General features: G+C 54.4%; 16 protein-coding genes across 16 annotated transcripts; 10 read left to right on the top strand and 6 right to left on the bottom strand.

The window, feature by feature from the left end:
- Positions 1-716: 716 nt before the first annotated feature.
- Positions 717-1476, top strand: CLAFUR5_03065 (uncharacterized protein; the record flags this gene model as incomplete). Its single annotated transcript, XM_047902213.1, has 3 exons — positions 717-1004; positions 1058-1147; positions 1177-1476. The coding sequence occupies 3 exons, from the start codon at positions 717-719 to the stop codon at positions 1474-1476; spliced, it is 678 nt and encodes a 225-aa protein (XP_047758311.1).
- A 179-nt stretch (positions 1477-1655) lies between these two features.
- CLAFUR5_03064 (uncharacterized protein) lies at positions 1656-2687 on the bottom strand (the record flags this gene model as incomplete). The annotated part of the gene is made up of 3 exons (XM_047902212.1): positions 1656-2041; positions 2098-2536; positions 2592-2687. The coding sequence occupies 3 exons, from the start codon at positions 2685-2687 to the stop codon at positions 1656-1658; spliced, it is 921 nt and encodes a 306-aa protein (XP_047758312.1).
- Positions 2688-4786: 2099 nt separating this feature from the next.
- On the top strand, positions 4787-5793 carry CLAFUR5_03063 (Adenylate kinase; the record flags this gene model as incomplete). The annotated part of the gene is made up of 3 exons (XM_047902211.1): positions 4787-4946; positions 5029-5236; positions 5340-5793. 3 exons carry the CDS (start codon positions 4787-4789, stop codon positions 5791-5793), a joined length of 822 nt encoding a protein of 273 aa, XP_047758317.1.
- Positions 5794-7321: 1528 nt separating this feature from the next.
- CLAFUR5_03062 (uncharacterized protein) lies at positions 7322-7587 on the top strand (the record flags this gene model as incomplete). Its single annotated transcript, XM_047902210.1, has 2 exons — positions 7322-7417; positions 7471-7587. 2 exons carry the CDS (start codon positions 7322-7324, stop codon positions 7585-7587), a joined length of 213 nt encoding a protein of 70 aa, XP_047758318.1.
- A 506-nt stretch (positions 7588-8093) lies between these two features.
- Positions 8094-9656, bottom strand: CLAFUR5_03061 (4-aminobutyrate aminotransferase; the record flags this gene model as incomplete). Its single annotated transcript, XM_047902209.1, has 2 exons — positions 8094-8428; positions 8459-9656. 2 exons carry the CDS (start codon positions 9654-9656, stop codon positions 8094-8096), a joined length of 1533 nt encoding a protein of 510 aa, XP_047758315.1.
- Positions 9657-10322: 666 nt separating this feature from the next.
- On the bottom strand, positions 10323-12083 carry CLAFUR5_03060 (UDP-glucuronic acid decarboxylase 6; the record flags this gene model as incomplete). The annotated part of the gene is made up of 3 exons (XM_047902208.1): positions 10323-11109; positions 11159-11496; positions 11553-12083. The coding sequence occupies 3 exons, from the start codon at positions 12081-12083 to the stop codon at positions 10323-10325; spliced, it is 1656 nt and encodes a 551-aa protein (XP_047758316.1).
- A 67-nt stretch (positions 12084-12150) lies between these two features.
- CLAFUR5_03059 (Putative cellulose synthase 3) lies at positions 12151-14061 on the top strand (the record flags this gene model as incomplete). Its single annotated transcript, XM_047902207.1, has 1 exon — positions 12151-14061. One exon carries the CDS (start codon positions 12151-12153, stop codon positions 14059-14061), a length of 1911 nt encoding a protein of 636 aa, XP_047757597.1.
- Positions 14062-14522: 461 nt separating this feature from the next.
- CLAFUR5_03058 (O-acetyltransferase PaAT-1) lies at positions 14523-15947 on the top strand (the record flags this gene model as incomplete). The annotated part of the gene is made up of 1 exon (XM_047902206.1): positions 14523-15947. One exon carries the CDS (start codon positions 14523-14525, stop codon positions 15945-15947), a length of 1425 nt encoding a protein of 474 aa, XP_047757596.1.
- Positions 15948-16366: 419 nt separating this feature from the next.
- CLAFUR5_03057 (uncharacterized protein) lies at positions 16367-18662 on the top strand (the record flags this gene model as incomplete). Its single annotated transcript, XM_047902205.1, has 2 exons — positions 16367-16641; positions 16895-18662. 2 exons carry the CDS (start codon positions 16367-16369, stop codon positions 18660-18662), a joined length of 2043 nt encoding a protein of 680 aa, XP_047757592.1.
- A 771-nt stretch (positions 18663-19433) lies between these two features.
- CLAFUR5_03056 (uncharacterized protein) lies at positions 19434-19967 on the top strand (the record flags this gene model as incomplete). The annotated part of the gene is made up of 2 exons (XM_047902204.1): positions 19434-19568; positions 19620-19967. 2 exons carry the CDS (start codon positions 19434-19436, stop codon positions 19965-19967), a joined length of 483 nt encoding a protein of 160 aa, XP_047757591.1.
- A 275-nt stretch (positions 19968-20242) lies between these two features.
- CLAFUR5_03055 (uncharacterized protein) lies at positions 20243-20923 on the bottom strand (the record flags this gene model as incomplete). Its single annotated transcript, XM_047902203.1, has 3 exons — positions 20243-20319; positions 20377-20769; positions 20824-20923. 3 exons carry the CDS (start codon positions 20921-20923, stop codon positions 20243-20245), a joined length of 570 nt encoding a protein of 189 aa, XP_047757590.1.
- Positions 20924-21387: 464 nt separating this feature from the next.
- Positions 21388-23024, top strand: CLAFUR5_03054 (Acetyl-CoA hydrolase; the record flags this gene model as incomplete). The annotated part of the gene is made up of 2 exons (XM_047902202.1): positions 21388-21521; positions 21581-23024. The coding sequence occupies 2 exons, from the start codon at positions 21388-21390 to the stop codon at positions 23022-23024; spliced, it is 1578 nt and encodes a 525-aa protein (XP_047757589.1).
- Positions 23025-23139: 115 nt separating this feature from the next.
- Positions 23140-24481, bottom strand: CLAFUR5_03053 (3-ketoacyl-CoA thiolase, peroxisomal; the record flags this gene model as incomplete). The annotated part of the gene is made up of 2 exons (XM_047902201.1): positions 23140-24313; positions 24414-24481. 2 exons carry the CDS (start codon positions 24479-24481, stop codon positions 23140-23142), a joined length of 1242 nt encoding a protein of 413 aa, XP_047757595.1.
- A 370-nt stretch (positions 24482-24851) lies between these two features.
- CLAFUR5_03052 (uncharacterized protein) lies at positions 24852-25211 on the top strand (the record flags this gene model as incomplete). Its single annotated transcript, XM_047902200.1, has 1 exon — positions 24852-25211. The coding sequence occupies one exon, from the start codon at positions 24852-24854 to the stop codon at positions 25209-25211; it is 360 nt and encodes a 119-aa protein (XP_047757594.1).
- A 348-nt stretch (positions 25212-25559) lies between these two features.
- CLAFUR5_03051 (putative proteasome subunit alpha type-6) lies at positions 25560-26413 on the bottom strand (the record flags this gene model as incomplete). Its single annotated transcript, XM_047902199.1, has 3 exons — positions 25560-26165; positions 26216-26327; positions 26376-26413. 3 exons carry the CDS (start codon positions 26411-26413, stop codon positions 25560-25562), a joined length of 756 nt encoding a protein of 251 aa, XP_047757593.1.
- Positions 26414-26786: 373 nt separating this feature from the next.
- CLAFUR5_03050 (Vacuolar protein sorting-associated protein 55) lies at positions 26787-27277 on the top strand (the record flags this gene model as incomplete). The annotated part of the gene is made up of 3 exons (XM_047902198.1): positions 26787-26822; positions 26874-27087; positions 27144-27277. 3 exons carry the CDS (start codon positions 26787-26789, stop codon positions 27275-27277), a joined length of 384 nt encoding a protein of 127 aa, XP_047758503.1.
- Between the last annotated feature and the right edge of the window lie 529 nt (positions 27278-27806).

Genomic DNA, 27806 nt, shown 5'->3' with positions numbered 1-27806 from the left:
ACACGGCCGAAGGCTCTCTGGCCGACCGCACCACTTCGTTGCAGCAGGGCTTGGACACAGCCATGCAATAAACAAGAGCCGGACGTTAATCGATACTACCGGTCTGTTGGCCTGACAAGATGCCATATCTTCACCTGATGACCCGCCTCCAGCATTGAGCTGGTAATATCTCTACCATTCAGAATGTGCCTCGGACAATCGCTTGAACGTACCTCTCACTCTTCGTTCGAGCCTTCACCCTTGCTTTGCAAAGCTACTTCAGCCACTCTCCGCCAAGTATGCCACGAACTGCCTTATGGTCTTGTGCATGATCAAACCACCTCTGCCGTCCACAACCCCGCTCAAGGTTGGAGTCGCAATAGACTTTCGCAAAAAAACGTTCGAACGAATGAGACGGTCGATGAGTTCCAGCCGCTCTGTGAGTGGAGACGGCCACGAGGTTTAGCACGTGCTGGGCGTCCAGACTAAGCATCACTCGCTTGCGTCCAGAACGCCATAGCATGATGATTCGACCATGGATCTGACATCGGGAGGTAATCAAAGCCAGGATTCGCCCTTAAGCTGGCGATGCTACACGCCCAAGGCGCCTGCCAGTGGCTGCATCATGGAGTTTGCCGTCAGGTCTTTCAACTGCCTGGGAGCTATATATCAAGTCCAGCAGACCCTGCCCCCTGTCTCTTGCTAACCCTTCTGCCTCACTGTTGGACTCTCACATCATGAAGGCGTCGATACTCAGCCTCGGGCTGTTGGCCGGCACTGCCTTGGCCTTTCCACAGGACATGGACTCCATGACCGAAGCCCTGCGGGAGAACGCACTTGCGCAGCTTGCGCAGAAAGATCAGGCCGCCTTCACTTTCATCTACCGCTTCATGAGCAATAAGTCCGCAGAGTACCCATCTGGAGTCCTCAACAGGAACGTCATCAAGAGCTTCATGTCTATTCGGCAAGGATCCGACGGTTCCCTAACTTGGGTGCCTGGTAATGAGAGAATCCCTGATGATTGGGTACGTCTGTAGGGTGTCCAAATAGTTTGTGAGACGTACTAACATGGGTGTAGTACAAGCGCAACCCGTCAGACGAGTACAGCGTACCTTATTTCGAGTCGGACATCCTATACTTCGCCCAGACTGTACCGGAAGTGCTTCAGGTTGGTTGCAACACTGGTCGTGTCAACAGCTTCAACAGAATCAGTCCCGAGGCATCACAAACGGCGCCTACACCACCGGACAGGTCGCTAGCAACCCGATCTGCTTCGCATCAGAGTTTACGAAGGCTTCGCTGCCTGGTATCACTGGACTACCACTCACAAACCCTCTACTGAGTCCGCTGGTCAATGCTCTCAATGCTGTCACTGGTCCACTGAACTGTGCTGCAATTGGCAGCGTCAACCAGACGGCTTTCGCTGCTTGCCCTGGGTTCTCATTGTACGGTGGTACCAGAGGTCCTGTTGCTCCTGGAGCTATTCAGACCCCATAGACGATTGAAGTGGTTGGAACCTAGTGGCGATGGTAGACGTTGAGCTACAGTAGGACTCATGTAGCTACGATGGCATGCCGACAATATCAGTGAACGTACACTTTCATTCACTTTCTTACAAACAAGCGCAAGTTTGCGCCTCGTGCAATGCACCACTCCCAACACTCGCGTACCGTAACCTAGGCCTTAGCATAGCCTTCAGGCACATCGTCCGTGACGTATGTGTTGTAGAAGGAGGCGCCGTAGCGCGCCTCCTCCTCAGCGCTTGATGGCTGCATATTGTCTGCAGCCTCGCTGGTTGGTGCGGCCGGAGGTGTCTTGCCGAGTTTGCGCTTCGCGCCCTTCGCAGCAGCCTCGCCGCCGCGCTTACGCTTCACGCCTCGAGTGACAGGAGCAGCCACAGACACGTCCTCCCGCTCCTCAACATCAGCCTGCTCGACACTGGAGGCTTGACGCGCTGGACCCTTGATCTTGCGCTTCGCGGCCTGAGCTGGTGTCACATGCTCCGTCACATGCTCGCCCTCCCCCTCACTCCCGCCCTCCTGATCCTCCATCTCGACCTCGCCTGCGCATGTGTTAGCTAGACGTTGGCTTGTGATAATGTATCTCGTGCGCACGTACCATTCAGTAGCTTGGGCAGATGCTTACCAAGTTCATTCACCGTCGCACGTACTCCGGTCACCTGGGCATCAATGTCCGCATGTGAATCACGGAGCTCGCGAATGGTGATCACGTGCTGGCGAATGGTCTCGTCCCGCCTGTCGAGGTCAAGGCGCTGCTCCCGAATGGTCGTCAGAAGATTGTTGATATCATTCTGGCGCCGCTGACTCTCGTCCTCGAACCACTTGGCGCGATGTGCAAGCCCAAAGTTCTCCCTAGAGAGGAAGACGTTCCGATCACGAGTGCCCATGATCTCGGTTTGGAGCTCGCGGTTGACCGCACCCACATCATTGAGCATGCGCATCAAGTCATATGCTGGCATGGCTGGATTGGCGGTGGCGATGATGCTGAAGGGGTCGGGGTTGCGCATAGTAGCGGCTGTGCCAGGTTGTGGTGGGTGCTGTGGTCACATGTCAGTGAGGTCTGTAGTGAGTAAGAAGTAGCGATATGCTCGCATTGTCTGTGGGTGGAAGGGCGCCGCTCTCTGGTCCTGCGCCGGCGGTGCTGTTGATGCTGCCTGCGAACCGGACCGTCTCGCCTGGGCCTGCCATGTTGTGTAAGTAGTGATTACTGCAGGGTTGTGTGTGTGTGCTGTGGTGGGCGGGCAGGTTGATGTGCAGCTTGGTGTTGGAAAGAGAGAAGATCTTTTCAAGCGCTAAATGTTTTGTGCGTCTTATGCCTCTTCACATGCCCGGCCAAGTTCGGCCTAGCGCACATTCACCTAGCAATTCGCAGCACGTGCTTACGTCACGTGCCAAATGCTACTCGCATCGCGTCGTGCATTGCGCAATTGTTTGCCTCTTTCGAAGTCATGCCGCAGCAGCGGCCGTGGGCTATGTTGAGGTCCATTCGAGTTTCGAGGTACATAGCGCGAACCTTGATGTGACATCGCTTCGTGCATATCGCTTCGTGCACATCGCTTCGTGCACTGGACCATCTTCCACAAATCTTAAAGCTATGCTAACGGGACGCAACCGGTCTATGTCGAGTAAAACTCGAGTCTCGAGACGCAATAGCTACCTCTTACATGTGACAATTGCTTTCACAAGTCGCCTCGCCCCGTGTATTTCGCGACTGTTTGCTCCCCTCGAAGCCGGGCCTTGGTAGCAGCCGTGGTCCACGTTGAGCGTAGTTCAACTCACGAAGCACATAGCGCGATCTTTCACGTGATTCTCCTCGTCCCCAAACTATCGCTTCGTGCATTGGATCGTTTCTAACATGCATTGGAGCTATGCTAATGCAGCGGAACGAGCCTATGTTGAACAGTGCTCGAGTCTTAGAGGCGCGACAGGCGGTCCTTTCATGTGATGATAACTTTCACATGTCACCTCGCCTCGTGCATTACGCAATTGTTTGCTTGCCTCGAAGCCGTACGTCAGCAGCGGCCGTGGTTCACGTTGAGCTTGATCCGAGTCCGGAATTGCGTAGCGCGGGCCTTTCATGTGATTCTCATTATCTCCAATCTTGTCGCTCCATGCATTGGATCGTTTCTTACATACCTTGCCGCTACGCTCATACAACGCGCCCTTTCTATGTTGAGTATAGCCTAAGTCTTAGGGCGCGATACACGGTCCTCGCTTCATGCATTGCCTAATTGCTCACACCACTTCAAGCAATGCTCATGCATCACGCCTGATTAATGTTGAGCGCAGTTTGGCGTGTTGAAGCACGTTACGCGCTTCGATCATGTGACGTTAGGCCGTCCTTTCCAAATTGTGTCGTCGATGTGAATCGGCGATTCCTCCATGTGATAATCCTCCCTTGACGCCTCGCTGTTGCGCATACGCTCACTACTACGTATGCCATGATCGTGGGCAGAACGTCGTCCGCGTTGAGCCTGACCGTTAACCCGGAACGTGTACTGCGCGCAATTCGCATGTGATGATCATGCTGTATGCTTGGCCGATGCACGAAGCGCTGGACTGACGTTAAACTCCTGTGAAGCTCGAGGCGCCCGAATTTCGCCCCATCTGAGCCCGGCTCCCTGGTGATCTTGCGAAATCAGTGAGCGCTTCATCGCTACGACAATGTTGCACCCGTCTGCACGGCGATGTCCACGCCAAAGAGGATGAAGCTGACTACAATGGAATGAGTCTTTAGCCGTGCATCTCGATATCGCGCTTCCATGAGTCGCCTCACATGCTATCACGATGGACGCTTCCCCTGATTGAGATCCTGTCATGACCATCAGGCTATGCGCATTGAGGGCATGCTGGCCTGATCGTTCCGAATGCTCATGTTAGGGGTCGGGTTGCGCGGTGCAGAACTCCCCATCGCTTCGCCACTCATTCGCCTGGGCCCAAAAGCATGCACCGCTCTAGTGAGCTGTCCATGTCGAGCTGTCGCAATATGTTGGAGCTACAGTACGCGCCGTCACGCTCACGTACCGCAACATGATGCGGAAGTGAAATGTGAAGTCGCGACCCTAGCTTTCCCTTTCTGCCGAAGTTCGGGGCATTTCGGGAGTTGCCGACCGCCGCTAAACCGAGAGCTGGCTGGCACTTGCAAGTTGCAGCTCTCTCGCTGAGACAGCTAGTTTCTGGTCTGTTGTGCGGCTTTCTGTTGTTTGATTGCCCATCCTGCTTCCTTCATACATATCAGCAGGTGCCTTCTCCTCATCCAGCACCTAGCTGCACGACAACCCGCGAAAATGGCAGACCAATTGGTGGATACGCTCAAGGCGACTGTCGACAAGCTCGAGAAGCGAATCGAAGACCTGGAGTCGCGGTTACAGGGCAACTCCTCTTCGTCCGGCGGTCATGCTAGCAGCGATAGCATGAGAATGATCTTGATCGGTCCACCAGGAGCTGGTATGTCTGCGAGCGCGGTTGGACTGGCTGTGCGCCGATGCCAATGTCAACCTCCGTTTGCTAACACTTGACCTCGTTCCAGGTAAGGGCACACAGGCACCAAAGATCAAGGAGAAGTATGGCTGCTGCCATCTCGCGACTGGTGACATGCTGCGCGCGCAAGTCGCAGCGAAGACCGAGCTCGGCAAGGAAGCCAAGAAGATCATGGATGAGGGCAAGCTGGTTTCCGACGAGATCATGATTGGCATGATTAAGAGCGAGCTAGACAACAACAAGGAGTGCAAACACGGGTATGTCTGGACACAATCGCGAGAGCCAATGGCTTGATCCACAATCAGGAACCCACAATGAGTAAGAGGTTCTGCCAGTACAAACGCTGACAGGTAACAACAGCTTCATTCTGGACGGCTTTCCACGAACTGTCCCACAAGCCGAGAAGCTCGACGATATGCTCAACGCAAAGCAGCAGGCGCTTAAGCACGCCATTGAACTTCAGATCGACGACGGCCTGCTCGTTGCACGCATCACAGGTCGCCTTGTTCACCCCGCGTCCGGTCGCTCATACCACAAGATCTTCAACCCACCGAAGAAGGACATGACAGATGATGTGACCGGCGAGCCGCTCATCCAGCGATCCGACGACAATGAGGGTGCCTTGAAGAAGCGTCTGAGCACATACCACTCCCAAACCGCACCTGTGACAGACTACTACCGCAAGAACGGTATCTGGAAGAAGATTGATGCCAGCCAGAAGCCGGGTGATGTGTGGAAGAACATGCTGCAGATCTTCGAGGAGAGCGGCAGCTCCAGCGGCAGCTTGCTCAGCAGGATTGGGCTGTCCAAGTGATAGATCTGCTGATGCTGAGCTTGTCGTGCGACCCTAGGTGTTCCGGTGGGAGAAAAGGACTACAAGTCTGCCCTGGCCGTCTCACGGCGCTGGCGGCTGGCGAGTGTGCATAAAGGCCGCATCTGTATCCTGTAACATAGGCTGTCTTGTACTATCCTAATACCAGAACTTTAGCCTATGGCAACGAGCCTGCTTCGCCAAGGCATATTGCAGGGGTCCCTCCGACGGCTGTGCAGAAGAGCAGGAGCAACAGACGAGGGCGCAGCATTCCTGCCCGACAAGTCAACGTGATCGAGATCTGATCGCTCCATCGAAACTGTTTGCAGCATGCAATGTCGGCACGCAAGGCAAAGCGGCACTGCGGAATCGACATCAACAGATGCCTGGGAGTCGAGTTTGCTGAAGACAAGATCGTAGCGCCAACGGTCACGGCAAGCGTGCGAAACGGCGCTAGTCTGCGATGCCTCCTTCCCACTGACAGTTCGCTAGAAACACATCGAGAGACGACTGCCAGCCCCCAGGCCAAACAGCCATCGCCGCATCGCCTTTCGTGACACTGTCGTCGGCAGATCAAGCTTGCTGCCGTGTGACTGGACCTGCTAACTCTCAGCAGTCAATAGTGTCAGCGACCATGAGTCCCCTTCACCGGCGCTGGAATAGCAAGGCGACGTCCTCGGCCAGCACATCCAACCTGTCTAACCCGCTGGTCAATCGTACAAATACGCAGAGGTCTGCCTACTCAACAACCACCGCAGCGACTGGTGCCACTAACATGAGCAACACTACCTTCCTGCCAGAATTCCACAGCACGCCACCCATGCCGACTCTGCAAAAGCCACACTCGACCATCACTGGCACACCAACACCGCTGCGTACCAACACCACTACCTTCTCCGTCACCGACTTTGATACCTCGCCGACAGAGAACACCTTTCTACCGCGGCAAAAGTCAAAGTCGCCGCCGCCACCGCCGCAGCCAATATTCGACAACATCCAGCGAAAGCCAACGGCTGGCTTTGGTCACTTGCGAGCAGGCTCTGCCCACATGCTCCGCGGCTGCAAGTCTACTATCGACATCAGAGATCGCCTCCCGAACACACCAGAGATGCCAGCAGAATGGGTCCATCTCCACGACCGCGCAATCTGCATTTTGGACACCAGGGAGTACACCCACGAAGAGATGGTGAAGAAAATGAAGAGTAGCTTTCCTGAGCTCGAAAGAAAATATCTCAGCCCTGCCATGATCGACAAGCAACTTAGGATCATGGACCAGAAGGTTGAGATCCCTTATTGGCGTGTGGGCATTGCTGCGCTCGATAAGGAGATGCAGAAGGAGAAGGAGAAGGAGAAGAGAGGTCACACCTTGAGTCCAAGAACGGCGAAGAACGGGGACAAGAGTCAAAGTCCTTCAAAGATCCCGAGACGATCTGGAGAAGCTCGCCCAACACCATCTGCCACGCAGGATAGGAGCCGAAGCCCGACAAAGATCCCGCGAAAGAGAGATTCTGCTCAGGAATTGTGGGCACTGATGCAGCAGAAGGAGGCTGAAGAGCTCGCTAAGATTGCCGCACGAGACAAGGCCAAGCGGGAGAACTGGAGGCCTCGTGACACTCCAAGTCCAGGGGTGCGTCATCTCTTAAATGACAGATGGTGAGAATGCTAACGATCATACTCCAGAGGGGAGCTTTCCCTGTTAGAAGCAAGGATGGCGACCTGCCTGTAATCAGATCACCTGGATCAAGGTCTGATCTTGATCGAATCAACAACTTCAATGCTGAGAGGCCGCAACGTTAGCATAGCAATTCGTCACCAGGGACGAGGTTCAGATGAGGCGTGCAGTAATGGTAATGCGATAATGGTCAATGATGAGACATGACTTGGACGACGTCGTTGTAAGGAATGGGACGGTAATGGCGGCCAATGGTCGGTGAAGGGGTAATGTTTACTGAAAGGCGAGGACGATGGCATGTCGGGATGGAGACGGTCGGATGACATTTGGCATAATTTGTTCAAGAGCTTTGTATGTACATAGTGCTGCAAATTCCTCGCGGTAATCATAAGCAGCTGGACTTGAGTGATGAGGCGAACAGGCATGATGAGACATATGTCAATTTACTGTCATATTCATTCGACTACGGCAACAAGTCTGACCGGCAGGTAAAAGCTTCTGCCTACTCCCTAACGCCTTGCTATACAGTGATTTCGGCAACATCCATGTCGCACGATGCACTTTGGTCGTCGTGATCGTCATTAGAAACGCTTTTTACAAAAGATCAATCTTCCACTTTGCCATGTTATGCTCATGACTTGAGGACCTTCTCCAAAGCCTCGAGGAAGATGTCGGCGTGCTTTTTCTGGAAGATCAACATCGGCCTCAGGCGGACAGCACGCTCACCAGAGCCACCAATGTTGATACCAACACCCTTCGCCTTCTTCAGAACCTCGTCTCGTCGTGGTGAGTCCCAGGCAATGAAGGTGCCCTGACCTTTACCGCGAAGGTTCTGAATCTCGCCTGGGTACTTCTGACCCAAGTTCTCGAGACCGCTGTAGAGGTACTCGCCGGTCTCGGCAGTGTTCTGTACCAAGTTGAGTCTCTCGACCTCGTTGATGATGGCGCGGAAGAGGAGGGCACGAGCTGGGTCGCCCATCCAGGTGTTGAATTGACGGTATGGCTTGTTGGGTCGAAGCTCTGGGTTGCCGAAGTAGTAGCCTGCTGTTTGTGCTTTCTTGGAGAATGTCACCATGTCGGGTGGGTCGCGGAGGTTCCAGTGCTCGTGGGCCCAGAACTTGCCGGTGGCGCCGACACCGGTCTGAACTTCGTCGACGATGAGGAGGACATTGTGTTTGCGGGTCACTTCGCGGAGGCCGTTGAAGAAGGCTGGGCTGGCGTGGTTGTCACCGCCCTCGGATTGGATTGGCTCGACGATGACAGCTGCAGGTGGGTTATGGTAGGTGGTGAGGAGCTCTTCGACTTCGGCAAGGCAGCGGGCCTCCTCCTTGGCGTTCTCTTCGGCGTGTTGCTCGAGGGGGTACTTGAGAGATGGGAAGGATGCTTGTGGCCAATCGAAGGCTGGAATGTCGAGCTTGTGAATTGGCTTAGAGCGGGTGGTGGAGAGGGAGCCGAAGAGACGTCCGTGGAAAGCGGTCTTGAAGGAGAGGATGGACATGTCAGGAGAACCTGGGGACTTGTTGTTCATGGAAGAGTCGATCTCCTCCTGCGTGAACTCAACATCTGGGCCTCCACGCTCTTGACGACGCCTCCACATGAAGGCAGCCTTGTAGGCAAGCTCGTTGGCGTCAGAGCCAGCCTGGGCGGTGAAGACTTGGTCACAGCCAGGTGGTGCGACCTTCAAGATACCAGTCTCGAGAATGTGTGCCCAGTCGTGCTGTGGGAAGTTGCCCAACGCTGGTCTGTTGATAATGGCAGACGCCATGTCTGGGCTAGTGGCCGCGAGGAGCAAGCTTGGATTGCTGTACCCCACGGGGATGGAAGCAATCTGTGCGTAGACATCGAGCAGAACGTTTCCGTCCAGGTCTGCAATGTAGTTGCCGAAGCTGTTCTGGTAGTTGGCCATCATGTTCAGCGATCTGGTGTCGAAGACTCTGTCAAGCTCTTTGATTGCCTCTTGCGACTTGGGGCCTGGGATGGCTGTCCGAATGACAGGTGCCGCAGGCTCGTCTGGGAAATATGGCTGCTCAGCAGCGTCGGCGGCGCGCGTCCTCACCGCGGCGGCAGCACTTGCGTTGCGCGGTGGGCTCTGGGAGGCCATTGTTCGTCTGGCCGAGACGATCGAGGTGTGGCGTAGCGCAGTAGATCGCAGCACTGGCTGCAGGCGTGCAGCGGTCCTCATGAGTGATGCCATGCTGGACGATGTGGGCGGAGTGGAGAGGATGTGAGGAGTAGGAGGTAGGACGGAGGAGGGTCGGATCGCACTGAGCAGCTGCGAGAAGGTTTTATGAGTGCTCACGGCGACGACGGCATGTCTCTGAGGCGGGGCGCTACACGATATGGCTACAGGCTACAGCTGTCAGCCTCCACCTACAGGGACCCCTCGGACCCCAAGCTGGCGACAGCTCGGAAGGCGCGATCGTTGTCAGTACCGCATGTGCCTTCTCAAAGCATACTAGCGTCCCGTTGATCAGCCAGACCCCTGTTTATCGGCCATCATCCATGGCGGGTTGAGCGGGTTGGACTTTCCCAGCTCGATCACAAACGCCGCTGAGACTGTCGTGGTCTCGTGCCGTATGTACAATCGTGCAATCATCGTGGAAGATGACCTTCCTCCTTCGACGACGGCCGCCTGGTCCCGATGACATGACTGCCCTGCTCGGCGTCGCTTGCCCCATGCGATACCTTAGGAGGACACCGCACGAGGGCGGTGGCAGACGCTGATGTCCCAGAGTCCCAGACCACCATCAAGACCGCGCGATATGTACCTCGCTAAGAGTCGCGTCTTGCATATCAAAGCTACAGAACTGCGAGAGCTAATGGATAACACTGCCAGGAGCCAAGCAGGTGTGTGGAAACGTCAGACCTCATCAGCAGTTTGGGCCCAACAAAGATCATGCCGTTCAATGCGCTTCACAGCGCCGGTCCTCCGTCTCGTGCTTCTATCAATCCGACCCAAGATGGTCCGCCGCGCCTCGACCGCGTCAAACATGGAGTCTTTTGTATCGGGCAAAGTGCTCTTGCACTGAAGTGGCGCCTCCCCCGTCCGCACCTCCAGACCAAGATGCCACTCAATCGTTTGTCGGACCCCATCAGCCAGTTCGATTGTTGGAACCCAGCCGAGTACTTCTCTGGCCAATGCGCAGTCCGGTCTTCTCTGCACCGGGTCATCGGGCAAAGCGTCACTATATTTAAACGTTGCCTGTGGCCGTCCAGTAGCAGCCGACACAGCTTTGACGACGAGGAGTGCCAGATCTACGATTGTGGTTTCCTTCTCGCTGCCGATGTTCACCGGCCTGCCTTCCCACGAGCTTCTCATGAGACTCATCAGGCCAGAGACGCAGTCATCGACATACTGGAAACATCGTGTGGCAGCCCCATCTCCGGTTATGAGCAGCTCTCGACCTTCAATTGCAGCTCCGATGAAGCTACAAACGACCCTGCCATCGCTTGCGTGCATGCCTGGGCCATAGGCATTGAAGATGCGAGCTACACAAATCTCAAGCGAGGACCCGTGCTCGACACGATATGCGTATGCCAAAGCCTCCGCGACTCTTTTGCCTTCATCGTAGCAGGACCGTTCACCGAAGCAGTTGACATTGCCAAAGTAGGTTTCGTCTTGGGGGTCTCGTTCTGACTGACCATATCTGGAGAGAACTATCAGCGTTGTGGCCAGTGGGCGCGGACAATACTTACACTTCCGATGTACTGGCAAGCAGAACTCTTGCTTTCCATTCTCGAGCCTTGTTCAGCACGTTTCGTGTGCCAAGATAACATGTGTCCAGGATTCGTATTGGCTCCGTGTTGAAATGCTTAGGGCTGGCAGGGCAAGCCAGGTGATATATCTGCTGGCAGGCTTCGATCTCGTTCGGTATTGGACTCGTCACATCGCCCTGTACGAAGCGGAAATTGGGGTTGTCCCGGACGCTGCTCAAAGTCGCTGGGAAGCTGGTCCAGTAATTGTCGAGGACGATGACCCCTTTTCCTCGTTCTAAGAGTGCTGAAACAAGTCTGGACCCAATGAAGCCTGCACCCTGACGAAGACTGCCATCAGCGGTTTGAGTAGTTGGGAAGGCATGGGGATTCTCACTCCTGTCACGAGGATACGTTCTTGCCTCGTTTCTGCGGCACCATTGAGCACACTCATCCTGCTTGATAATACAAAAATGTGTGCTGAAACTGTTGAGCGAAGTAGAAGACAAGGATGGCTGACATGGGTCAATTGAGCTTCGACGGAGAGCTTGCAGTATGCATGATGAGGATATGCTGGTCCAGAAATGGCCCTTCCTGCAACGGGACATTGCAGACTGAGCTTCGTGGCGTTGAAGCGATTCTCGTGTGGCGTGTTTGGCGGTCCCATCGATGGATCTGGCGAGCAACATGGCTGATCCGTACCTTGTGCAGTAAGCTCTGCCCTGAACAGCACACGATGTTTGACCAAATATACTGGCTTAGTCCAATCTGGCGTGCGTACGGCATGTCTCAGCCTGGCGAACTCACTTGTCCGAGGGTGGCCGAGCGAAGAAACAATGTCCGGACACGATTGATACGAGGTGATGATGCCGCTAGATCGAGTGCAATTGCGGAAACCCGATTCTTCGAGGCTTCCTATAGCCACCATTGACGTTCGCCTCAAGCGTTGCGGATCTTCGTCGCTGGTAAGCTGATACTGACCTCGCACACCAGATATGAATATGCCTGAGAAACATCAATTCGTTGTGGAACAAACAGATGACCTCTTGCCTCTATCATCAGAAAGGCAAAGGCAGCGCAGAGTACTAGCCGAAGCATCTTGGCGTCCACTGACCCTGGCGACATGGCTCTTACAAGCAACCTTGGTATACCAGCTCTCACAGAACATCCAACATGCACGACGAGGTACTCGTACTCTGGTGCCAATTCTGTTCGTATGCTGGCAGATCATCCTTCTGGCCACTGGTGCCCTGGAAGAAGGCTGGCGCTTTTGCATCTCAGGCAAAGTCAAGCAAAGAAGAAAGACAAGACTGGTCGGCGACCAAGTGCCTTTCGTGGACATAATTATTGTCTGTTGCGGCGAAGAGCTGGATGTCATCCTTGACACTGTTCGAGCAGCCTGCGCGCAGGACTATCCAGGCGCGCAACTCCGTGTGTTGGTCGCAGACGATGGCAACGATGACTTACTGGAAGGCTCGATCACTGCTTTGGGCAAGACATCGCCATGCCAACTTCTCTACCACCGGCGACCCGGGAAGGCAGGCTCGAAGAAGGGATACAAGGCGGGTAACATGAATTCAGCACTGGTCTACGCGGACTCGGTTCACACTGGTAATCCTGTTGAATTTTGCGCTTTCCTCGACTGCGATATGATCGTGGAGCGCGACTTCCTTCGAGCTTGTCTCGGACACCTGATACTGGAGCCGAATGCTGGCGTCGTGATCGTTCCGCAGAGCTTCTACAATCTACCGCGAAACGATCCCCTATATCAGTCAATGCATGTGCACAACTGGCTAGATCAGGTACAACACGACACTCTCGATTCTACTTGGGAGACAGGGCCCGGAGTAGTGTTTCGGCGACAGGCAATATCGAACATGGACGGGTTCGATGAATGGGTCTTGATGGAGGACGTGATCGCTGGGATGCTGCTCAATGGCCTGGGCTGGAAGACTGATTACTGCTATGAGCAGCTACAATGGGGACTGATTCCAGATGACCTAGCAGCTCATATCGCGCAGAGGAAGAAATGGGTCGTCGGAACTGTTCGAGGCGCGATGATAGCGGCATTTGGCTTCCATCGGACACGAATGGCTCAACTTTCGTGGCGACAACGAACCGTCCAGGTCTGCTATTGCATTGGTCCCTATGTTTCGGCGATACACCGGACGCTACTCCCATTGGCCTTTTTGTTGTTGATGGCCTCGAAGGAGCCTCTCGTTGTGTCCAGCCATCCAATACAACTCGATCGGATGCTGCATATTGGCTTTTTGATCGGCATTTGCTACCGTGCTCAAAGTATGGTGACCGGATATCACTGCGGCTATCGCATGGCGCGACGGAGAACACAGGGTGCGATCTGGCTGAGCCCATACCTTCTGGTCACAATCATCAAGGAGTTCCTACCCAAATGCCTTGCTGGTTTGCCAATGAGATTCGTACCTACTGGACGACTGAACTCGAATCTCCAAGAGCGCAACAGCGGGCTTCGGGCGACAGTGTGGAGACGTCTGATTGTCATGATCATACAGCAGGGACTCTGGTATCATCTACTGGTTGGTACATCTGCTGTCAGCCTTTTGTACCGCGACTACATGTCGGCGCAAACACACGCCAGTCGGGGCGATATGTGCCAACACATTTGGACGCACGCACTCGCTCCTGGAGTAGATTGGCTGGTGTACGTCGACTTGCTTGCACCCATAATGTATGCTTTGTTGCCTCCGATAGTGTCGCCGCGGCGAGAGCTCTTGGAGCAAACGGTAGTAAGTGGACTAGAGACTTGGCATCCGGCGCAGTCTCGCAGAGTCGAGGAGTGGAGTGCCTCTTTCTGGTTTGAAGAATGTCCGTGGATTGTGGCTTACGCAGTCTGCGTCTACCTCCGTACCAAGACTTGTACCACGTAGTGGCGAAGGAATAAAGAGCTCAGCGATCGATCGATCAAGATGCCTTCGGCGACGAATCGACTGATTATTCAATATGTCTGTCTGTTGTGCCTCCTGGTAGCATGCCATCACACGGCTGTGCGAGCTGATCCTGATACCCGGACAAGAGTCACTGGCTGTGAGATCCGGTGGAATACCCACAAGCAGCATGCGAGCTTTGCCAAGGGTCGAGCAAACCTATATGTTAGCCACCACGATAACAGAAAGCCATTGCTCACTGCTGTATAACCCATCTGGCGCAAAGCTGAACCGACGCGGCTTGCGATCGTCAATATCCGCATGCACACGGCCGAAGCCCGAGAGAGCGTGTGATGTGCACAACTCAGGTCAGAATCAAACCAAAGTCAGGCAACCTTAAACAGTTGTGACTTGCCTCAGAGACAGTTGAGGCCAGGAGTCGTTCCATATCAAGACCTGCTGCCATGCTCACAATCGAAGTCGGCCATGAAGAGTGTTTCGTGAACGGCGACGGTGCCCTTCACGACAATGGTCCGGCCGCAAGAACAGCAACTCGACCGACACCACCAGAGTCTGCAAGCAACGCGCGAACACCAGCTCCAGAGCCATGGATCAACGGACTCCGCGGTCTGGCAGCTTTGCAGGTTGTGATCTTCCACTATATCACTCCTGAAGCATTCTTCATCTATGAGTCCGCCTGGGTTCCACCAGAACATCCTGGTCCGCGGATCTTGAAGCTGATACCAGTTCGACTGCTCGCGCAAGGCGATGCCATGGCTAGGCTCTTCTTCGTACTCTCCGGGTATTGCATTGCACTGGGGTTCAGCAAAGAGGCGAGGAGTGGGCCATCCATCCAGTACTATGGCAAACTGACTTCGGCGGTCTTCCGGCGGTCTTTACGCCTGTTCATTCCCTTCACAGTTGTGGCCATTCTGGGCCATGCCCTTTGGTTTCTGGGACTCTATGCTGAAGAGCCGCCTGACCTCGAGAACTTCTGTCCGGATGCACGGCCTTGGGCTTCGCCTTGGTCGCACGTTTCGTGTACGTGCGCGTACCTTCTGAACGCTTTCAATACTGTTGACCTCCAATGGACATTCGGCCTCCACAACTCGTTGTGGTCAGTACCTCTCGAGCTGCGGGGTTCGTTAGCAACATATACTACATTGCTCGGTCTCGCCAACATCCGGACCAAATGGCGCATTAGCATTGTCGCAATGCTAGCGACCTACAATTTCTACTACAGCACTAAGGACTTGACTGGGTTCTTTGCAGGGCTGTTGATCGCAGAATTACAGAGGCATATTGCGACGCTGAAGAGAAAAGGTCCCCTGCCGGAGCACCTAGTCACAACCCTTTCGACCCTGGCTCTCACGACCGGACTATACCTGCTCTCGCTTCCAATGAAACTTCACAACGATCCAGTAGAGTCACTTCCTCCGGACTATGACTTTATAAGGTCATTGCACCTGCCTCATTGGAAGTCCGCTGGTGATTATGGTTGGGGAGCTTACTACCTTGGCAGCACAATGCTGCTCGCAGGACTGCTGGGGTTCCCAAAATTGAGACAATGGCTGTCTGTGGGTCCGCTGCAATCGCTGGGAGACATCTCGTACTCTCTGTCTCTGGTCCACTTTGCAGTTAAATGGGTCTGTCAGAGAAGAATCCTCTGGATCGTGTCTCAGGTGCTCGGTCTTGACGAGCAAAGTGGGATGCCAGAGGTTATGGGCAATCTTGTTACACCCGTGATGCTCATGCGTACTGTAGCCTTTGTCGTATATTTAGGCGTCACTTTCGCTTGCGCTTCTGTGTTGACAATTGAGCTGGAAAGGCCATCCAAGCAGTGGGCCCACAAGATCGAGCAGAAGCTGTCCGTGCCTAAGCAAGATTAATTCTCCATACTCAGCTCAGAAATGATACATCTCTTTCGAGCCCATGCGTTCAGTCTACACGTGAACATGATCGAGTGCTCGACAGCATCACCTATGGGTTCGGCATGATGCCATTCTGATTGTCGAACTTGGTGTGCGGGCTTTGATTGAGCCTGCATTTCATGTGCTAGACCCGACCTCTGGGGCGATAAGAAGAATCGCATACGATGCATGGAGAAGACCTGGGAGACGCGCGAGAGATAGTGGATTTTAGAAGTGGCACGTGCCTACGCGCTAAATTGAAACGAACTCAATTCACACGCGACGCGCCTTCTTCCGCGTTCGTGGTTCCACTTCACCTCCCTCGAGAGTCTGCATGTGGTCCGCACATCTCGCATAAGCGCTTTCGGTAGCAGCGACCAGCACATGTGCAGTCCGTAATGGGCATTACCGACCTGTGGACAGTCCTCGGCCAAGGTGAAGTTCACCACATTGCCGACTTTGCTGCTGATCACTTCAAGCGGCACAAGAGACCCTTGCGCATCGCTGTCGATGAGGCATGTCGGCGCTTCACCAATCTATCAGATGAGCAAGTGCGCAGGATACGGGAGGATACGCCGAATGCGAAGCCCATGGAGAAGACAATCAATCCTCTGGCGGATATTCAGGCTGTGGAAACTCAATGTCCAATTGCTATTCGTGTGGGACGGGCTGCGTAAGCCCGGGAAAGGACGATGTGTCGGCCCAGGCGGATCCAAAGTCGACCCAAGTCGTGTACGCGATCTTCACATAACTGTTTGAAACTCTCAAGGTCCCTTATCACCAGGCGCCCGGAGAAGCCGAGGCAGAATGTGCCCGACTCGAACAAGAGGGTATCGTTGACGCTGTCTGGAGCGATGATGGCGATGCGCTCATGTAAGCGGGCACTTCGTACGTACGAACCATGGCTGACTTTTGACGACGTGCAGGTTCGGCTGCCAGACATTGAACAAGAAGCACAAAGGCGACAGCAAGCGACCCGAACAAGACTACATCCGGGTGTATCGTGCAGATACAATTGCTCGTGAGCTGGAACTTGATGCTAATAGCTTTGTACTGTTCGCTGTCCTCGTCGGAGGCGACTATCATAAACCAGGCTTACCCGGGTGTGGCGCAGGCACCGCAAGGAAAGTTGCAAAGACGTCGAAGGGGCTTGCAAAAGCCCTCGTTGAAGCCTCAGATCACCAGATCCCCGCCTGGAAAGCGCTCCTAGCCAATGCTATTCGTAGCGTAGACATCCCTCCGGATTTCCCGGACATGAAGGCCCTGAACGGCTACAGACGACCTGCTGTATCTACCCCAGATGAATGCAGAAACATACACCGGCTGCGAAGTGGGTGGGACATCAAGTTTGATCAAGCCAAAGCTCGACTGCTGCTGCATGAAAACTATCAGCTGGACACGCGAGACTATCTCAAGCATTTTGGGTGCGTGTTCCTTGTTCGTAGGCTTGCACGTATACAGCCGAGTCAACGCGAGGAGAACTTGAGGTACAACGTGAAGTTGAAGCCGACTCGAGCGATCAAGAGTGCGGATGGGGTTGTGCAATTGAAGACAGAGGCAAAGATCACGTATGCAGCCTCACTGCTGGTAGATAACGACCCGACGACCAAATCTCCCGAAGAGGATTGGACGAAACACGCAGCCAAAGATGGCACACCCTACAACCCAACGGAGAATATTGAGGGCGAGGTCTTGCGATGCTTTCTGGAGCACGGGCTACCACCTGGGACGTATGACGCTCCGGTAAAACCTAAGAAGAGCAGAGCCAAGAGCGTGAAAGCTATGGAAGCTGATGAGCAAATCTCGGAGAGCAATGGAGGCGTGGCTGACGACAATATCGCCGGACAAGCCCAGCCAGCCACCACCTCGAGGAAGCGCAAACGACCAACCAAATCTCATGCAGAAGATGTCGCTCAATCAGTAGCACCCAAAAAGCGCAGCCGATCGTCCAACAATGACTCTGGGGGCCCGAAAGCCAACCGGACAGGGAAGGGAAACAACGATGCTGCGGGAACACCCTCGCCACCACCAATGACTTTCAAGATCCCCGCTGCCATGAACATCGGCGCAGACGTGGTTGACCTTTGCGACGAGAGTGAGAGCGAGGATACTGCGCGGCAGACCGAAAGTGATCTCTTCACGCCTCCTGCATCAACGCCGGCGTCAGCTTCAAAGATGAAATCTGCCTCTGTACCAGTTTACCGACCCCTTCGACCTCTCGCGCTGTCACAAGAAGCCAAAGAGGCTCAGGTAGCCAAGAAGAGCTTGTCCCAAGTTGCAACGCAATTGCAGCAGGTGAAGGTCAAAGCGACTGGCCAAAAGGCTCGAGACAGTGACGCAAAGAGGGAGAAGAGGACGGCTCCACGTGAGTCATGGGGAGCTGCAGACAGGCCAATATCTCAGCAAATCTCGACTCCAGCCGTTCCAGTAGCGGCATCAGCACACCAAGCACATACGTCCGCTCGACAGCCTCATGGAGTGCAAAAATATGATGTTCTCAAAGTCACCAAAGCCCCTGTACCTATGGCCGAAACGCTCGTCCCTGGCAAGACTATAACCCCAGGCACCTTGCGAGAGCTTAGAGCAGCAGCGTTCTCTCGTAAGATCGATGCAAGTAAGCTGGACGATATTCACCTCGCCGCTTCTGTTGTCCCAAAGCCGCCGGTCGCCAGAGAAGTCATTGACCTCACTTGAAGCTGTTGGGTTTCTTTGCGCTTGAGCCATAGTCCATACGACATCATTGGATGTTTGGCACAGAAACTCTTCTTGGAGATCTGAGCATCTTTACAAGTCGATTGGAGTGGGCATCGTTGATGTATCCACCACGTGGCCGCATCAGTCCCGCGTATCTGGCACAGCGAGTCTAGAGGTATTCTGTAAGAGCACAGCATCTACCCCATGTCGAACACAAGGTGGGGAAAGAGAGAGCAAAGTTGGAGATTCGGACTGCGTCGATCTGGACTATCTGCAGGCTTGTGCCGCTTGTTGTTGGCAGTCGCAAAACACTGGAATGTCATCGCGGCTGCCACCTTGCTTGGGTCGTTCTTTACATTATCAGTCAGGAACGACCTGCAGGGTCAACTCGCCTAAACCAATGAATGGCCATCACTTGTGCCCGCTATACCGGTACCGTGGGCCGTCAGGAAATGCAATCCCCTATGAAATGCAAGTGACCGCCGCTATAGGTAATCAAGTATGCTACGCGATCGAAAAGGCTTCCAAATACGGCACAGCGGCAGTCACTTGGGGATTGGTTGCCCACGGTACCGGTATGGCAATAACGACCCAACAAGAAGCGCGACGCGTTCTGGCACACTCACCGTCACCATTTCTCCTCGCACTTCTGGACTCTCTCGTCTGCATCAACATCGACACAACCAACAAGCAACATCATCGACAGTACCAATACCAGCAGCATCGACAAACCAATAACATCGACACGGCTTGCCAAGGAGACGATCCAACATGCTCACCTCCGCAATCTTCTTCGCCGGCCTCTGCGCGCTCGTCGCTGCTCAAGATGGTACCAGCACAATGCCAAGTGCAGCTGAGCAGTCCAGCATCAACGCTGCTGCGTACGATGCAGCAACATCAGCCATGGTACGTCCACCTCACTCTCACCTCTTCACCAAATCCTAACACATTTGCCAGGCAGCACAAAGTGCCCTTATCGCCTCGGCCGAAGCCAGCGTCATCAGAGCTCAGTCGCTAGCTTCCGCCGGCATCGCCTCCATTAGCAGCGTGATGGCCACTGCCACGGGTGATGTCCACAGCTCCCTCATGGCGGACTTTACTTCAGCAACTGGTGCCGCGGGATCCTTCAACTCGATGCTCAGCTCCGCGACTAGCTCCGCCGCATCTGCGGCTTCTTCTGCCAGAGCGTCCCTGTCGTCTTCAGCTTCGTCAGCAAGCTCGGAAGCTGCCGCCCCGACTGCGAAGCCGATGTATGCTGGAGCTGCTCTTGGTGCCGTGGGCATTGCGGTGGCCGGGCTCTTGTAAAAGACCAGCGTATCAATGGGTTGGAACACCGGCGTATTGGCGTTGTAGGGTAAAACAACCACGGCCGAGCCAGGTGTTGGGTGGGTTCTACGGAATTCGTCACATGGCCTTGATCGATTCTTGTCAGTAATAGCTTTCAGTACAGGCTTTGTCAACACAATTTGCATTCAAGCTCTTCCATAATGTCGCAATCGCGCCGCTAACATACACGCGATCGCCGGTCCTGTGCCCAGACTGTCCTATATCCGAACGCCCCCGTCGCCCTTCTCTTGAATCTAGTTCGCGAACTTGCCATCGACGAAGACCGAGTAAATCCCAGCAGCAGATGCGAAGAGCATAAGCGTAGCACGACCTTCACACACCGTATCAGCTCGCGGCCATTCTCACAGCATCGGACAACACTACTCACCAATAGCGTACTTCTTCCATTCGCCCTGTATCCTCCTGAACTCCCTTTCACTCTTCGTATCCTCTGGATTCTCTTCCACAGCCTTGGAGAACTTCCTCATGCCATTATTCCTCGGCAGCATGAAGACCAAAGTCCACACGGTAGCACCAACATTGCACAAGAAAGCCGTCATCAAGATTGGCAGCTTCTCGCTCGCGGCTCTACTTTGATCGGACTTGAGGTAGCAGATGACCGTCAAGGCGAGGTTGCTCAGCGTGCCGAAGCCATTGACTCGTGGGAAGATGACGTCGGACTTTGCGAGGAGCCAGCGGAGCTGCTTGCCGGCGTAGACGGTCGGGATCTCGGGGAGCTCGAGCATGGGCATTGTCAGAGGGGATTGGAGGCCGGAGGCACCTGGGTTCGCTTGGTCAGTGGGCATATCGATTACCGTGCAGAGGGATGGCTTACCGCAGTTGATGCCGGCGCTGAGGGCGGCGATGGCTTGGACTGGGGTCATCCACCATCCTGAGAAGGGTCCGTTTGCTGCCATTGTGAAAGACTCGTGCATGAGGAGTTAGTGGTACACAGAGCAGAGGAGAGTGAGGGTATCGTTCTTCGGAGAATATATTGAGGAGCGTTATGTACTTATGCTTGATGCTGTCCAACAATAGCGACGCTGATCGGTACCGGTAGCACTGCTGGCAGCGAAGGGAAGTCATGTCAAACCAGGTCGGTGCATGTCTTGACGCAGTGACCCGGCTGATGCGGACAGAGAGGAGCCGAACGACAGTCGAATGCTTGACACGCCATCACGTGATCGCGGGCGATGTCGAACTCTAATTGCGGGAGCAGCGCGGATCCATTGTGTTTGTTGGTCGTGCAGAAGTTCGGTTGCACTCGATAACGATGTCATACCACCCACCACACATGCAGTCGTCTGGCCATGCACAGTAATCGTTCGGTAAGTAGGGTGCTCATGCTCTCCTTCTCTTGAATTCCCTCTCCACTCTCTTGCTCTCGGCATTTATCAACATGGCAGCTTCAGCGTTGCTGCGAAGTCGCGTGAGACGACCTTCATACCTTAACAAGCTCGCCAAAGCAGAGGACCTCATCGACCTCTTCCCTCACACCTCCTACATAGGCTGGTCGGGCTTCACTGGTGTAGGGTACGTCTAAGACACTGCCGCGTGCTTCTCGAGTATGATTAACACCCTTCTGTTTGTAGCTACCCCAAGAAAGTGCCAACCGCACTCGCCGAGCACGTTGAGAAGAATGGCTTGCAGGGCAAGCTCAAGTACAACCTCTTCGTGGGAGCTTCGTCTGGAGCAGAGACCGAGAACCGTTGGGCACGCAACAACATGATCGAGAGGAGAGCTCCTCACCAAGTCGGCAAAGAGATCGCAAAGGGCATCAACAATGGCAACATCAGCTTCTTCGACAAGCACCTGAGCATGTTCCCCGTCGACCTCATGTACGGCTACTACACGAAACACAAAGAGAACAATCGCCTCGATGTCGCCATCGTTGAAGCCTCAGCAATCACAGAGGACGGCGGCATCATTCCCGGAGCGAGTGTCGGCGCATCTCCAGAAATCATCCAAATGGCCGACAAGATCGTCATCGAAGTCAACACGGCTTCCCCATCCTTCGAAGGCCTCCACGACATCACCATGACTGACCTCCCTCCACGAAGGAAGCCTTATTTAATCATGTCCCCCGAAGACAGAATCGGCACACCCCATATACCCGTAGATCCAGAAAGAGTTGTAGCAATCGTCGAAAGCGACTACCCAGACCAAACCCAACCCAACAGCCCCGAAGACGAGAACTCCCGCGCCATAGCCGCCCACCTCATCGACTTCCTCAAACACGAAGTGAACCACGGCCGCCTGCCCGAGAATCTCCTTCCCATCCAATCCGGAATCGGCAACATCGCCAACGCTGTTGTAGGAGGCCTCGCGTCCGGCGGTGCAAACTTCAAGAACCTCAAAGTTTGGACCGAAGTCCTGCAGGACTCATTCCTGGATTTGTTCGACAGTGGAAATCTCGACTTCGCCACAGCGACCTCTATCCGCTTCTCGCCCGATGGGTTTCACCGTTTTTACGAGCGGTACAAGGACTATGCTCCCAAATTACTGCTTCGCTCGCAGCAAGTCAGTAACTCCCCAGAGATAATCCGAAGACTCGGTGTCATCGGCATGAACACACCAGTTGAGGTCGACATTTATGCCCACGCAAACTCGACCTGCGTCATGGGATCCAGGATGCTGAACGGTCTAGGTGGGTCTGCCGACTTCCTACGAAGCTCGAAGTACTCGATCATGCACACGCCCTCGACTCGTCCTTCCAAGACCGACCCAACTGGTGTTTCCTGCATTGTTCCAATGTGCACACACGTGGATCAGACGGAGCATGATCTCGATGTGATTGTCACTGAGCAAGGTTTCGCGGATGTGAGGGGAATGTCGCCGAAAGAGAGGGCGAGGGAGATTATCAAGAAGTGCGCGCATCCGGACTATTATCCGATTTTGAAGGACTACTTTGACAAGGCCGAGTTTGAGTGTCTGAGGAAGGGATGGGGACATGAACCGCATTTGCTGTGGAACGCGTTTGACATGCATAAGCACCTGAATGAGCATGGGACGATGAAGCTGCCGACGTGGGGATAGCGTGTTCGATGTGAATGGAACTGTAGACATAGACAGCGCGGAGTGCAATGGCATCGGTAACTTGAAATGGATGGCGTTCCATATATACTGTACAAATTCCGAAGATATGCTACCTCTACACATTCTGCTCGTTAACGAAGAGACCTGCCATACCCTGCCCAGTACCAATGCACATGGTCGTCAGCAGAATCTTCTTCTTCTGCCGCCGTGCCTCGCTGAGACCAGTCACAATCTGTCTCGCACCAGTGCAACCCAACGGGTGACCCAGCGCAATAGCACCACCTCGCACGTTCATCTTGTTCCAGTCGAGCTTGAGGGTGTCACGGCAGTAGACGGCCATACTGGCGAAAGCCTCATTGAGCTCAACAATATCAATGTCGTCGATGCTGAGGCCGTACTTGGTCAGGAGCTTTGGAACAGCGATGGACGGACCGATACCCATGATGCGTGGAGCCAAACCGGCAACGGTGGCGCCAACATACTTGGCGAGGATTGGCTGACCGATCTCAAGGGCCTTGGAGCGGCGCATGAGCATGATGGCGGCGGCACCATCAGTCACTTGCGAGCTGTTGCCGCCAGTGCTCCTGTCACCGAAGTCTGGGAATGCAGGTCGGATCTTGGAGAGCGATTCGTATGTTGTGCCCCATCTTGGTCCCTCGTCCTTGGTGAGTGTCACGTCCTTGCCATCAAGCTTGACGGTGATGGGAGCGATCTCATCGTCAAACCAGCCAGCCTTCTGCGCCGCCTCTGCACGGCGGTATGATTCTGCGGCGTACTCGTCTTGCTTTTGTCGAGAAATGTCGAAGTCCTTGCCAACATTCTCCGAGGTCTGACCCATGGGCATCATGCAGTCGCGGGCGTCTTGGTTGGCCTTGAGGATCTCGTCGTAGAAGGGGCGCTCGAGACGATCGCCGCCGGCGGTCATGGACTCGGCACCGAGGGCGACACCGATGTCGATGTCGCCGTGTTCGATCTGGTTGGCGATGTCCTGCACGGCCTTGAGACCGGAGGAGCAGAAGCGGTTGACGGAGGAGCCGGAGGTGGTGACGGGGAAGCCGGCGGCGAGCATGGCGGCACGGCAGTAGTAGGCTGCCTTTGCATCGGAGACGTTGCCCAGGCAGATGTCCTCGACCATCTGAGGGTCTATCCGGGACTTGTGGATGACTTGTTGGAGGAGCTTGAACACGATGCCATCGAGGGATGTGTCCTTGAGACCACCCTTGCGGCCCTTGGTGAGAGGCGTTCGGATGGCCAGGGTGATAACGACATCGTCGGGGCTCTGCTGTGTGCTGTGAGAACCATGTGGTTAGCATCGTGTGTTTCGTCTCGAGCATGTGAACGGATGTGCGGGGAAGTCGCCGTCGCAGACAATGGGAGGGACCATCTTACATCTTGTCGAGCGGCTTCTGGCCGGGCAGGAGCTGCGAGGCGATGGATGATATTCTTTGGGCTGCCATGTTGAGAGTGTCGGTGGTTCTGGGAAGACTAGAGTGGAAGAGGGTGAAGGATGTGGTTCGAAGGTATACAAGAGAGCAATAGAGTTCCAGATTACTGTCACAGCTTACTGAGACCACGAGCCTCGGCCCATTCTGTGCTGTTCCGACTGCCGTTGCCACTCCACCAACCAAGTTGCCAAGCAGACATCGGGATACGTCCTCGGCTCTCACCAACAGCCCTGGTCTTGCAGAACATCGGTATATCTCACGACCACACTCCGGGACTCACACACCGTTTCCAGATCATGTCGTCCCCTTCGAGAACGGATGTACCATCACCCATGGGCAGGGCGCAAATGTCAAGAAGCCATTCCAAGACATTGACCTGACAATGTCTGAGTTGGCGCCGTCGAATGACAAGGGCTACAAGGGTCAACTGGCTTTCATCGAGTTCACCACGGAGTATCGATTGCCTAGACACATTCACATGAGTCTCGACAAGACCAAGCTCATCGATGAAAGGATCATGATCTTGCGTGGTGTAGGTCTGGTCGAGATGGCGGGCGAGTATTTCGCAGTGGCGCCCGGGTCCTTGGTCACCACGGTTGGCGGTGTCCCGCACACCTTCACGGCCTGTCCGGCGGGAGTCAAACTGCCTGATGGCAGTGTTTCTACTGGGTCTTTCTTGATGGTCTACGACCTTTTATCCCACTTCGTCCACAAAGCTTGTCAAAGATCCTGCGCAGCATGAGGCATGGGAAGGTTCCTTGGATCAGATACGCTTTCCCCAAGATGACAGCTCAGGAAGTCGTCGAGAAGAGCCATGTTGTCTTCAACAAGGAGCAGCTGAAGCTTAGCCTGGCATCTTGATATCAGTATGTCAGGTATACTCAAATCCTCTTGATTCTTCCTTGACCACTGCTCGTTCGTATCACGCCGACGGACTTGTATCTCGTCATATGGTTACATTCGATGTCTATCGCAGCGCCTCGCTCATCGTGACAAACGCGCGCCGCAAGTATGTTCAGTCACATGACTTTGCAGTAGAAGCTCAGCAGCTCCTTTTGCGTCTCGAGGCCGTCGGTCTGCAGAACCTCACCTACGAGTCAACCTCCATGCTCTCACCACCCTCTGGCTTGTTCTCGAATGTCGTCTCTAACCAGGTTGCGATCTCCTGTCCTTCGTACAGCTTGAAGTTCTCGTCAACACCAGCGACACCCAAGCTGGTGTTGTCGATGGTCAGCTCCTTGTCCTGGCTCAAGCTATCCTTCAGCGCCCGTAGTGCGTGCTTAATCAACTCCTCCCGGCTGCTGCCCTCAAACTCATCCAAGTTCCGCTCCAAGTATGTCCGCGCCATCTGACTTCTCGCGCCAATACCGCACGCCACCATCTCTTGTGTCACTCCGCTGGGCTGGAACTCGAAGAGATGGGGTCCCTTCGCATCTACACCCGCGATGAGGAGGCCCACACCGTAAGGTCGCTTGCCGTAGTGCTGGGTGTTTGTCTGTGCGCGGTCGCCGATGCGGGATGTGATCTCGGAGAGGAGGATGGGGCGGTCGTATGTGAGTCGTGATGCGAGCGATTGCTGCTTCATGAAGTTGGAGAGGACACGGGCATCGGAGGCGAGACCAGCGAGAGCAACACCATAGTGGGTGTCGATCGGGATGATTTTGCGTTGGTATGACGAGAGCTCTTCTGCGTTGCGCTGGGACAGGTGTTAGAAATGGCGATTGATTGGACTGATGGCTGTTGTACCTTGAGTGCTACGAGGACGGCATGTGTCTTGCTGACGATCCCCACCACTACTGAACCTTGCTTGACGGCTTCTGATGCGTACTCGACTTGGAAGATGCGACCTTGGGGAGAGCTGTTGAACGTGTTAGTTGAAGACGGGACTTGATGGTGGAAGTCTTACAAAGTGACGGAGTCGTTGTCGTAGTTATTTCTGAACATCGTGACCGAGTCGTTGTGGTATGTGTATGTGTCGACGCGAAGGGATCTGCGCGGTGGGTGGTAGAGGTAGAGGTAGAGGTGTTGGTTGTTTGGTGGATGTTTCTGATGAGCAGCTTCACATGTCCCAAGTCGAGCTCCAGCAGGCGACGATTGACGCGAAGCTCAGATCGTCCGTGCGCAGTTCTCCACGGCGCCAGCCTCACACGACCAACATCATGGCAGTGATGATCTACCAACTTCGACATCACATACCATCTCCACAACACCTTGCAACGATATCACGATCATAACACGGATCCTCAAGTGTCAAGCAAGAAAGCCTCACCAGTGAAACCCACCAGGCACCAACACCACCCACCTCCGAAGTGCCGCAATGGCAGGTCTCAAGACCATAATCGTGCTATCCTTCGTACGACAACTGCTACAACCATAGCATAACCACGGACTAACGACACCATAGATCCTTGCGATCGGCTTCCTCCTAGTGATCCTCTCCTCAGCCCTCTTCAAGAACTACCTCACACTTCTCGTCGTCGCAACCTACGTGATCGCACCCGTGCCGAACTGGATATGCGGCAAGGCACAGCAGCAAGATGATTTCATGGACAACTCAGGCAATAGCATTGTGGAGCTAGGGAGGTTTCTGACAGGTTTCTTGGTGGTTATGGGAATTGGTGAGTACCATGTAAGGGACACAGTCTCGCATGTGGAACTGACATGTTTGGAACAGCACTGCCTGTAGTACTGGCACATTGCGATCAGATTCAGATCCCAGCGATGGTCATGAGCATCGTCGGTGGATTGCTGATCTATGGCACCATCATCAGCTTTACCATGTTCTTCCGCGAGCAAGAAGAGTTTTAGGCAGCGCATGCAGATAACTTATGCTTTTGCTCACGTCTTCCCTCAGACTTTGATAGGATCATTGCAATACGAGATGATCGACGACATTTCACCATGATGTACATGTCGGTTGATTGCTAGGCCTCGGAAGCAGCAGAGGTGTGGCAGCAGAGGACGATTGGAAGGTATTGAGTAAGTGGCGCCTAATCCTGTAATGATGCGTGCTAACGAGTATTGCCATGCTTGAGCAATATGATTCGATGTGTGGCCGACCCTTCTCCTAAGCCGTGCGTGCAGCAAAGATTCGACGAAAGGTATGATGGCTCGCAGTCATGTGCGTTCCAGCCAGAAGTATGTGAGAACGGCCTCCGCCACCCAGCTTGAAGCCGAAGGACGATGGCCTAGGATCATGTTAGCCGGCCGGGCTCTTATGGGAAGCCCCGAACCCGTTCGTTGGGGGTGGGGAGGAACATCAGCAGACTGACTCCCTTGCCACAACGGTGTCCCGTCCGCATCCGTCCACATGCCATCAGAGAGCCTTTCGAGGAGT

The sequence above is a fragment of the Fulvia fulva genome, chromosome 2, assembly GCF_020509005.1.
Source record: "Fulvia fulva chromosome 2, complete sequence".
Lineage (NCBI taxonomy): Eukaryota > Fungi > Ascomycota > Dothideomycetes > Mycosphaerellales > Mycosphaerellaceae > Fulvia > Fulvia fulva.
The sequence above is the reverse complement of the archived record's forward strand: the minus strand, read 5'-3'. Positions and strand labels throughout refer to the sequence as shown.